The following is a 12,148-nucleotide window of genomic DNA, read 5'->3' on the forward strand; positions in this document are numbered from 1 at the left end:
ATATGTATATTTATATATGTATATATGTACATACATGCACACATTGTAAGTACATGCATATTTTATTATATAGATGTGTGAGAATATAGTTTGATATAATATAGTGTTGATATATATATAATATAATATAATATAATATAATATAATATAATATAATATAATATAATATAATATAATATAACACAATATGATATGATATAATATAATATAATATAATATAATATAATATAATATAATATAATATAATAATATAATAATATAATAGAATAATACAATATAATAATATAATAGAATATAACAATGTATTGTAACAAAATAACATATAAATCATATGATAAAGTACAGTACAATATAATAAAGTATAATATAATGTTATAATAAAACATAATAGCAATATATATGATATTATGTGATATAATATAATATAATATAATATAATATAATATATTATAATATATTATAATAGCAATATAATATGATATTATGTGATATAATAAATAATAATATATAATATAATTAGATATTATTCCTAATATTTTTCTTCGTTCAGCGAAGGAAAATACGAGTGACGTAATGACCGTGTCACCACGAGTCGAAGACGAGTGGTGACACGGTCATTACGTCACGAGTATTTTCCGAGCTGAACGAAGAAAAATATTAGGGAATAATATACTTATCACATGCACAAGCCAAGAATTCGTTATTTTTTGCAAAATAAAATAAGTTTTCCATGACGATTCCGCGTTTAAACTTTTGAACTACTTTAGGAAAAAATATCAGTACGCCGTGCACAAGTTGTCAATCATTTCCAGTCGTCCGTCGTGTGCGTTAGCGCTCACGTTCGTTCGTGTGTGGAGCAAATGACAGCTCTCGGTCTACACGTAGGCTACCTTCCGCAAAGTTATACTCTATTTCAAAGATAGCATAGTCCTAGAAATTTATCACAGACGAAGATACGCTATTTTTTGCGAACAAATATCGACTGAATCTCGACGGCGCGAACACTGTAAACGTCGCGCCTGACCCTGTTTGCAATGCGTACGGAACCCACGGTAAGCTTATACGCGACCAGCTTCGAGTTCGTTGTTTCCGCAAATTATTCACGTATTTCCTTCGGAATATACAGGCGGTACACTCTTGTGTTTACATTGTTCGGATTAGTTATGTCGTAGTCTGTGAAAATATCGATTTCATTACATGACTTTTGATCGTGGGAGAAACATCGGCCGCCATGTTGTTTGTTTACATATTTACGAGCACACCGAAGATCGACAAAAAAAGGTCCGACGCACCAAAATTGATGACATAGACGCGGGTTGTCGTGACGTAGAACGACCAGAGAATAAATCCCGTATTTTTTGTTCGGAGATGACAAACTGGCTTGTGCATGTGATAATATAATATAATATAATATAATATATTATAATATAATATAATATAATATAATATAATATAATATGATATTTACAACTATATATGTGTGTTGTGTGTGTGTGTATGTGTCTGTGTGTTTGTACCGACATATAAGCTATATGCTGGCAATGTCAACAATTATTTGCTTGGCATTGCGAGTTCGATGGATTCAAGTTTTGTGCTACGTCGTTGAACGCAATATTGAAGAGATTAATATTGTCCAGTGCTTTACAGCCCCGTCTCTCCTTGTAGCAAACGCAAAATGCGAAAAGAGTGCGTGTTTTTAGAAAACTGGAAAAAATTCGTAGATGTTGATGTGGCAGACATCGGGACGTCATGCTCCGCGCCCCGGTCACGATGACCTGCGTTGTGTGAAACAAAGACTACACCTGTCCCCGGGCGATGACGCGTCAAACAGCGTGACAAATAAACGGCTAAAGAAAGCCCAATACTGCTAAAATTTGCTAGACACATACATTACATCTCGCCTAGACTGCCCAGACAACAATACAATGTATTGTCTGTGTTTCGTTGTTGTTTTTTAGTACCCGCATTTTTAATCGTGCGTTTCTTATTCAAATCGAGTTACTTTATAACTATAAATGAATATGCAGATAGTCTATGTTTTTGAAGATGTCACGATCCAATTAATATTTTGAAGCACCAATCACGATGAAGTAGTGTTGCTTACATAGCTTTACGTGGCTGCCCAAAGCATATCGATATTAACATTGGTCGGTGTAAGTAAATAAATAAACAACCAACAAGCTAATTAACCAACTAACCAACTAACCAACTAACTAACTAACTAACTAACTAACTAACTAACTAACTAACTAACTAACTAACTAACTAACTAACTAACTAACTAACTATCTAAATAACCGACAAACCAACCAACCAACCAACAAACTAACTTACAAATAACTATCTGTCTATATATCTATGTAAATAAATAAATAGATAAATAAATGAATGAATGAATGAATAAATAGAGAATAAAACAAAAAATTAGTCGATTAATCGATCCAGCCCAACAATTTTATCCATTGTTTGCAGAGAGCAAGGTCTGTGAAATAAATGTATATGCTATCTACATATTATCAAATTCTCATATATTGAATATAACTATTAAAGAACAGTTATGACTAAACAGGTGTCCATATTATACTGATTAATTAAACTATCATACATAATATGTTTGACAATGGCTGTAGCAAGTAATGATAACCATCGCGATCAATGTCATAATAATCATGCGACGGTGACACAGAGACCAGTCATATAAACATTTGAACGCTGATAACCGCTGTTTCATCGTCACCAGGGTGTGGTTATTTTAGTTGCTGCGTCATTTACTGCTGTTACATGATGACACTAGACCTTTTTTTATTTGGTTGTTGATAGATGCTCATGTTTACATCGTTTGATTTGTACTTCGACTCTATCCCTGCCGTCGCAACTTTTTCAATGTTGGAGGGGTCAACTGCCTCTGAGGTCGCCCCCTGCCGTACTGCTTGGATACGTAGAGACGTGTGCGCACCGCTGACCTCTGTTCAGGGTGATTTGTCGATGTTTGGGCAAATTATGTTTATAAACTTCCCATTGATTATCATATAAACAAGATATGTGTCTCCAAAATTGGATTAAAAACCTCACTGTCATTGCCTCCGCCGGAATATTAGATGCTGTAACTTATAAAAACACTTTCCATCATGTCTTTCCGAACAACTCTAACATTTTTGCGAAAAAAATGATATTCAAGTGAAGTAGATAAACGGATAAATACTACAGACATATTCCCGTTACGTGCATACTAAATGGGAAATGATAAAATAGCCTGTAATAATTTACGAAAGACGAAAACGCAATAGCCAAAATGAAGTGCTTTTTGCTGACATTTGACTCTCTCACGTTGTTTCATTTTAGGATACACGTGGCAGGACATCACCGACCTGTGGAGAAAAGGACCAAGATGCATCAGGGAGAACGTTTCGTGGAAAGTTTTCGACTTTCTCACTCTGAGTCTTTACTGGGCCTGGATAGCGCTGCGTGTTAGCGTCATCATACATGTGAGTAGATTGACCAGATGTGTTGAGAGAGAGAGAGAGAGAGAGAGAGAGAGAGAGAGAGAGAGAGAGAGAGAGAGAGAGAGAGAGAGAGAGAGAGAGAGAGAGAGAGAGAGAGAGATGGTCAGACAAGACAGACAGACTGACAGATAGACAGACACACGCAGTACACGCGAGTCATCGCCATCAGACCGAGTAGAGTCCGAGTGTAATAGAGATTACATAGAAACACGCCCTCAGAGAGGAAACCACTAGTTGGTCCAATAGTAAGATTTTATGGTGTTTTCTTGCCTCCTAACCAATAGCAGTAACTTTCTCTTTTTGCTCCTCGACATCTCTTACAGGCATACTTCACTCATCACACAGAGAGCGATAAACCAATCGTAGCATTTGACGGAAAGGGGGCACTCTCTTCTGAGACGCTTCCTCCTGTCTACAATGACGCTGGTGCGTCGGGTTTCGACGCGATTGACACTCTGGTTGATGACGAGGACCTGGGTAAACCCTCAAAGACGACAAATTACCAACCTTACTTTTCGCCGGACTTTGACCCCACCGGCCAGATGGACCTGGATTACCTAGTGGACATGTTTCAAACAGCGGCTCGGTGTCATGACACGTTCGAGGAGAATCTAACGGACTTCCTGACAAACCGAATGGTACTCTTGCGCAACGCCCTCGACGAGCTAAACCAGTATCGGGAGGAGAAGGCACTCGCAGACGACAGTGGACAGGCTCGTTCAAGGACTCGCAGGGCGGCCAGGCGGATTAACAAACAGGCCAGTGGATCCGGAGGAGCAAGTGATTTGAGCGACGAGGAAAGGATGAAGAATTATCCACGGCAAATGATGAAGGCGACTGACCCGATTCTGGTCGCCGAGGCGCTCTTCGCCCTGGCCAAGGTGTTCAGTTTCCTCCGAGTGACGAGAATTACCGTCATCGATATGCAAGTCGGACCGATGCAGATATCTCTCGGAAGAATGATGTTCGACATCGTGCGCTTTCTGACGATATTCTCGTTTGTGTGGTTCGCCTTCTCCATTGGCCTAAATCAACTTTACGTGTACCATTCCTACGAAAGGACGCTGAATTGTGAGCTGTTTAAGGGAGATGTTGAATCGGACGTCTGCTACCAGCCATACGGCACGTAAGTATACATTGTGAGCATATTCTATCTGTGACCTGTAAATATTTACATTTTCTTTGTGAGTTTGTGTATTCAGTTGCCCATTTGCAAAATTATGTACTTTATGAAAGTTAAGAGTTTGCAATTTTTAAGGCTCTGTCAAGACTGACAAACCTTGGATCGCAGTGTGCCAAAAATGAGCTGTATCTAACACCGAGGTGGCGCTGCTGTAAGGCATTTTCAGGAACACTTTTCAGGTTTTAGGTCGCAGGACTCTTTGAATGACAGGTTTATCGACGACGCATCGATGCCCGATTTACGTCGAGGACAACGGTCAAATGTTTACCAAAATTCTTACTTTTGCTCATTGTGTGATAGACGTTCTGAGGGATAACAACAAAATTTGTCATTGGAGATTCTTCTTTGTTTGCAGTCCGAGAGTTTTCGGTCGCCATTTTTTTGTATTTGGGTAACCGCCTGCACCGTTGCACTTGTCAGACTTTCGATCACTATCGGCAATTGTGTAATCAGCGCAGACGACAATATCGTACTCTGCGACCAAATGTGACAAATTCACTGTAAAGTGCAGAAATATGATTGCGTCACCCAACATTGAATTGCGGGCGCCACTTACATCACCTGTATCAGGTAAAAAATATCGTCTGCGACGAATATCAAACATGTCAGGGTTGTCCCATGGAACAGCAATCAGACATTGCTTCTCTTTCATTGGCTCATTCAAATAATATAAAATTCTGGACCAAAGATTTTTTGATTGCGAATAACACATAACACAGATGAACATTAGGTCAAGACTATACGTTTCTTAAGCTGACAATATTAAGTTTACGTGTTTTATAAATCGCAGGATTTTGAATTCTCTGAAAACGTTGTTTTGGGGCCTGTTCGGCATGACGGAGCTGACGACACTGCGTATCCAAGGAACAGATCACTGGTTCACGGAGAACATTGGTCACATCCTGTTTGCTGCGTACAACGTCATCGCTATTGTGGTACTACTGAACGTACTCATCGCTATGATGAGCAATACCTACACAAGAATTGAGGTAAGATTACCGTGTACGGTATGTTTTATGCAAGAAAAATGGTTAAACTGTTGAATCAAGGTGAAATTATGCGTTTTGTTCGAAATATACATTTTCTTTTGTTTTTAGGCCTGGGAAGTGTAATGCGAATGTAGGGATTCACCCTGACCATCTACTGTTTTCTTGTGGGTTTTGGCAAGAGAAAGCCAATTATCATACTCAGCGACGCCTCGTCTGCTAATATTTGGCCTTAAGGTAGAACGCGCCTCGGGCGCATACTACCTTCAGTTTCCTCCCGCCATTCCCTTTATATAAACGCAAATGGTCAGCAAGCGCGGTATCCTTAATTCGTTCATTAGCTATTAGTGTTTCAAAGTGATGACGTAAAAATGGACGGTAATACAGTGCTTCCATTGTTTGTTTATATCTTTTTTCGATACAGGAAGACGCGGACATGCAGTGGAAATTTTCACGTTCAAGTCTATGGATGAGCTACTACGACGAGACGAACACGATATCGCCGCCGTTCAACGTAGTTCCCACGTGGCGGTCTTTCAAATACATCACCAAAAACATGAAAAACAAATTAAATGGCGAGAAAGAAGAGAGAAAACGGGTAAGCTGTCGATCAACAGTTCAAATATATTTAGATCCGGACATCACATCCTGCTAAGTGCCGCTCGTTCCACTACTTGCATACTTTTCAATAGGGATATGCATGAAATATTAATTGATGACGTAGTTTGATACTGAGTGCCGAAACGAGGCTACCATGGAATACGATTTTTGATACTCATAAAAGGAGCATTTCACAAAATAGTTATTCTAATTATCATAAGATTCCTCTTTGCAATGTCATATACAACATCCTGACACCTTACATTTGTGTACAATTTTCGTGAAACAGGACTGAATTAATTTGGGTGATGCTCTGCATTATAATCCAAGTGGAAAGAGACAAATATGCAAAATGTTCTTTTTTTTCTTACAGAAAAAACAATCGATATTCGCCAAGAAAGAGAAAGAATATAGAGTAAGCAATACTACTCTGTTGATCTGTTGATCGTATTTCTATATTGTTGTGCTCACAAAATACAATTACCATGGAAACGAACACTCTCTCTTTTTCCGATTTATTTAGTTGTTCATTACAAGCAACATGCTGTACAGTTGTATATACTTATCATTCGAAGCACTTGGTCAAATCTTGTCTTTTGGAGTTGCCATGGAAATGCGATTTACGCTCCATAGCTAATTTACTTGTTCAACTTGAGCCGATTTAGATATAGATGTACAAATCACCGCATCGAAATGACACCCGCGTGGCTAAATCTAGGCTGTAATCTAGATCGCTCGATTAACAGCCCAAAGATCTCCAAGACTTTCTTCGAACTCAGGTCGTGTCCATTGAAACCCCTAACTAGATGATCGCCTGTCTCTGAGCCGAAACTGTCTGACATTTTGCCGTTATACTAGACTACATTTAAAGTTTGCTATAAGTACTCTTCATAAAGCATTCCTTGCGTCTTGATGATCGTGTATAATTTGAAAATGTAAGGTTTACATTTACATAATATAGATGATCCATACTGGCCATGTCGCCTTTCACGTAATGCTCAGCTCCTTTGTTAAATAGTATATTCACCTATGACATAAAAATTAATCATTTCTGCGCAAAATACAAAGAAAAGCAAGCATTTAGTCTGTTGTTATTTTAAATTTTTACTGACGAGAGCATACAAATCGTCCAATTGAAATATTTGGTCCATAGCCTCATTCTATTTCAAAAATAATATGGTAAATGTCAATAATTACTTCATTTGCTTAAGGTAGAATATGCCTCAGGGACAGATATTTGGACTCTAAAATTTTACAATTCTTTTCTGATATACCACTTATGGGGGTTCATTTTAAAGCTCTTGATGTAAGAAAACCTTAATCGCTTAATTTTTCGAAATCGAAAATTATATTTTTCTCCATAGAGTCCTTTTTTAGCTTCATGATAGAGTTAACACGGGGATGGCGGCCATTTTGAATTTTAAATATTGGTAAATCTTAGGTTATTTGTTTCTCTAGTACTAAAATTTGCATGGTGACCCCCAATTTGTTACTTTAATTTTGAAAGAAAGTGGTTGAAAAATTTCTTGAGGAAAGTTTGAGCAAAAGTTTAAGTCTTTCACTTTCGAGGCGCGAACTGCCAGTTCGCGCCTCGAAAGTGAAAGTGCCTTAATGCTCAGATCGGTTTATTTTAGTCCTGGATGACTGATGTTGTCCATATACACCTGCCTAATAAAAAGTGACAGTTATACGTTTTAAAAATATCATGGACATACCCGTTTAAATAATTCAAATTTCCATCTGTTTGTTAATACCCACCTTAATGAGCAGGTAACTTGTGAACCAGGAATATACAGCACTGCTGTTAACGTTTGCACATTTGCATACATTAAATGATTTATATATACATGCTTGTAACTGGTAGCTGTATCAGACATTAGGGCAGACACTTGCACAGATAGATAAATTAACTGACGATGTATGTTTATGATAAAAAAAATAATTAATTGATCTGCATATAAACTTCAAATTTTTGTATTTTTTTAAATGAAACTATTAATTTATCTTTAAGGATGTAATTCAACAGTTAGTTCAGAGGTACATCTTCGCCAAGAGGCGGTCAGCAGACGATGAGGAAGGCGGTGACCCGTTGCTGATGCAGCTCAAGGAAGACATCTCCGGTTTCAAGTATGACATGTTCGAGGCTCTGACAGACATGGACGGTCAAATGAAGCTGATGAAATCAGAGATCAAGAATATAGATACCAACCCGGGTCATATAGGGAGCGAGATGTTCCACGCCCTCCACGACGTGGTCACCAACGCCCCGCCATCGCCCAAACCCATCGGGCCCGAGATGTTCAAACATTGGGGTTCAATACACCTCATCGACGAGGTGGACGAGAATGCTCTCCTAATGGAAGAAACAGACGATGAATCGTCAGAGGTCGGGTCCATGCATTCGGTAAAAATCGACTGATGAACGGCGAGGTGTCGTTGTTTGCCACATACATCATATACGCAGGGCTGTAAGAGGGGAGCAATATAATTGTCCTATTCGCAAATTCGCTTCCAATTTAACTCAGACCGGTAACTTCGAGCGAACATGCGTTCGAGCATGCGCAGTTGTTCTTCCACGTGAAACGAAGGTCCTCCATACACCTCAATCGAAAAGGGCGTGTTTCAGAGCTTTAAGTGATTTCAGTTCTCCCAGCTCCCAGTTTGTATGGACAACGACAATAATTTGTCGCAGAAATTTGTATAAGATTCCCTGTAGATACCAAATAATTTTTAAAATCAGATTTGAATTTGAATATAGTGCGTCCAGTGTATAGTACGTGTGTTTAATAATGTACATCATCTATTCAAGAGAATTTGCCGTCAATGTCGCTTCGGTAAAATAGCTTTATGCAAATTCCATTGTTTATAAAATTATGTTTTGAGATTTGCCTGTATCAATATCTTACCATAGGGCGCTTGCACATTTGATCGTTGCTATGGAAAGAAATTACATTCACGAATTAATAATGTATGTAATGAGTCATACATATATTTAAGGGTTATTCATAAATGAAGGGTTTGATTAAAATAAATTTAGCAAGTTTGCTACGGCAGTATCAATACGAGATTCCCGCAAGAAAATGAGTTTTGTTTACATATCTCTTTAATCTACCAACTACAATGGGACTTTAGCCCAATATGCAAATTATTGAACACAAGTTGATCAGGAAAGGGCAGTGGACATCCATCACTACCGCGAAACGCAGTCGTGGTAACCTAAGACGCTTTTACAAGTTCAGATTTCCTTTTTAGATCATCTGAAATTTAAGATTGGAAACCTATCCAAATACCGAAATAAGAATTGATTCAGTGAGGTGTAATTTTGCTAATACCCGGATTTACAAATAATATCTTTAGTTTCGAGACTCTCACAGATTGGGTTTCGTATAGATACAAATCTAGTGACATAATATGTTTATATACATATATGAAAAAAATCCAGGAGACTAAACTTTGTCTTCGTGAAAATAAAAAAAAATACAATTTATTCCGGGTCAGCAGTAATAGGATCAAAGCCTTTTGAATTTCAACGCCAGCAGTTTCTGTTTAAGTTGTATAGATTGGAATTTCGTTCGTTTTTTGTTGGTTTTAAAATTGTAAAAAAGGGGGGTTTGTTACTAGTTGGATATGTGGAGAGAAACATTTTGGTCTTCCTATACAGAAACATTATATCTACTGACAAAGGAGAAAATGACATTTCAGTCCGATGCTTGTATTCAATGTATCAAAGGAGATGCTTTTTGGTAAACAGATATCTGAAGGCGTTTGACCCTTTCACCGCCATGGTTTAGCCCAAACCTATTGTTATCAATGGTGATTGTGGACCTGTTTAGAGGGAATCAGGGGTGGACAGGCTAAAGTATCAGAAGGAATTCAGTAGGAGCTTCCAAAGAGATTATACTGAGATGGTGAGCACGCGACGCTCACAGAGAGTATATACAAGACATATAAAATTCATAATTGGGTATGATGGGCATTATATTGACGCATAGGGATGTTACATTGTAGAATGGAGGGGTTGAGAGCATATTATGATGCAGGGGCAACATATTGTGCATGTAAATGTTTTGTACATTACACTAGATATGACTAAACAGAAGGTGATGCTTAATCGTGGCATATGCCCGTTCTTTACGTGGTCGCATGTCCGAACACGGTTTACATGTCGGTAACATTTCAGTTTTGTAAAGGACCAACCAATCATTAGCAACGTGTAATATAAAGACAGACAATAACATATAAATTGGATTGTTATTACCAAGTGTCTTTAAACGCCAAAAGGCGCCCTCAGTGGACCAAAACTACAAATAAAGCAATTTGTATTAGAAGTTCTCCGATTAAATAATGGATTAGATAAATATAACAATACACAGTTTTTTCCCAAATGCGGATTACCCAGAAGTATGATAACAATGGTTTAACTCCATGGTTTTTTTTAAAATTATTCACGGCTTGGAGTTTATTATAATTACTGTTTGCATGATATATGTTAATAGCCGATTTCTTCTGTGATATGGCATTGTTTGTTTGTTACAGTTTGTAAAGTCAGCACCGTTCTGCCTTTCGCTAAGCAGAAAATTCATACGTAAACTCCTACATATATACAGCTTGGTGTTGTCGCATTTCGTAATTGCTCTTTTATTCATAGTTACTGTTGTTTGCAATGCAGCAATGACTGCCGGTTTGCTTACGTCTCTAACATGGCACGTGTCCTTACCCACAAAACACGACCTAGCTCGCTGCAGACCGTTTTATACTACAGGGACTTGACTGCCTAAACGCATCTTACAAATCCGGTCACCGATGCATTTGGATTCAACAACTTTAAACAAGTTTTATGTACATAAGGAGGATGGAAATTATCGAATGATCTGGAGATTTTAACAATACGAACATTTTGTGGCAACTTGAGGGTTTTGAGTGTGACTGCAGAACAAATGCTCAGCTAAAGTGCACTAACACTATCCTAGGGGGTATGTATATTATTCACGACGAAAGGCTCCCACAGACAGTTATCACAAGCGTAGGGAAGATGATCCTGCGTTCTCCAGATGCGCCAGCTCTTCCGTCGTAGATCTAGACAGTGACAAAATGTATCAGCAAATTGTCCTAGCACATGAGGTACCGAGGGATTCCAACAGTGGTATCCTTTCTCTAGTGTTTTCAAACTGAACGAAGGATCTATTTTTGTCATTTCCATGCCAATAAAAATTAAAATAAACATGGTTTGAATTTATCATAAATAATGACGATGTTGCCACAGATGTACATATGATAGGCCTCCTCACTATTAAAACGAACTAATAGAACATATTGTTTCTAATAATTGTTTATGTATAATTTTATAGATATTTTACCTCTTTCTCATTAAGTTTTATTGTGCCGGTACTTTTAATAAACTATAAGGGTGTAATGTTCTATTTGTAGAAATTGTTATCCAGCCACACGTAATTTACATGCTTGTTAAAACTTGTATTATTTACCCTTTCCCAGTCTTATGCATGGGCGAACATATAGCTAGGGCTACCCCTGCTCTTCCCAATATACGATATTTTGTGATTTTTCATCGAGAACCAATAGCCTATACCAAAGATGCGGATTAAAGGTTGACAGATTACGTAAACTCACTTTGTGGAATGGAATTTTTTTTATTTTTGGTGCAAAATGCTTGATATTGTGCGCGATGGTGTGTGAGTGACAGATTAAGTCCAGAATCTTTTGAATGCGACCATAACTTTTTTTATCGGACACGAATATTAAAAATGTAGCATAAATGAGTGCATAGAAAAAGCCAAGATTTTAGGCTTGCCGCCCACCGCTATATCTAACGCCCTCGCACGTCAGAACTGAACGTGCCTGCTGTCATTCTGGAACAA

At 37.9% G+C, this 12,148-nt stretch overlaps 1 protein-coding gene across 1 annotated transcript in view; it reads left to right on the plus strand.

Moving 5' to 3' along the window:
• The window catches only part of LOC139133150 (short transient receptor potential channel 4-like), a 145,005-nt gene extending 133,110 nt beyond the window's left edge, over window positions 1-11,895 (plus strand). The window contains exons 6-11 of the mRNA XM_070699577.1: window positions 3,343-3,485; window positions 3,827-4,629; window positions 5,477-5,675; window positions 6,097-6,270; window positions 6,646-6,687; window positions 8,284-11,895. Of these exons, the coding sequence (XP_070555678.1) occupies window positions 3,343-3,485; window positions 3,827-4,629; window positions 5,477-5,675; window positions 6,097-6,270; window positions 6,646-6,687; window positions 8,284-8,691 (1,769 nt within the window). The 3' untranslated portion in view covers window positions 8,692-11,895. The remainder of the gene's footprint in view (window positions 1-3,342; window positions 3,486-3,826; window positions 4,630-5,476; window positions 5,676-6,096; window positions 6,271-6,645; window positions 6,688-8,283) is intronic.
• Window positions 11,896-12,148: the final 253 nt, after the last annotated feature.

This window comes from Ptychodera flava, chromosome 5 (assembly GCF_041260155.1).
Source record: "Ptychodera flava strain L36383 chromosome 5, AS_Pfla_20210202, whole genome shotgun sequence".
Taxonomy (NCBI): Eukaryota; Metazoa; Hemichordata; class Enteropneusta; family Ptychoderidae; genus Ptychodera; species Ptychodera flava.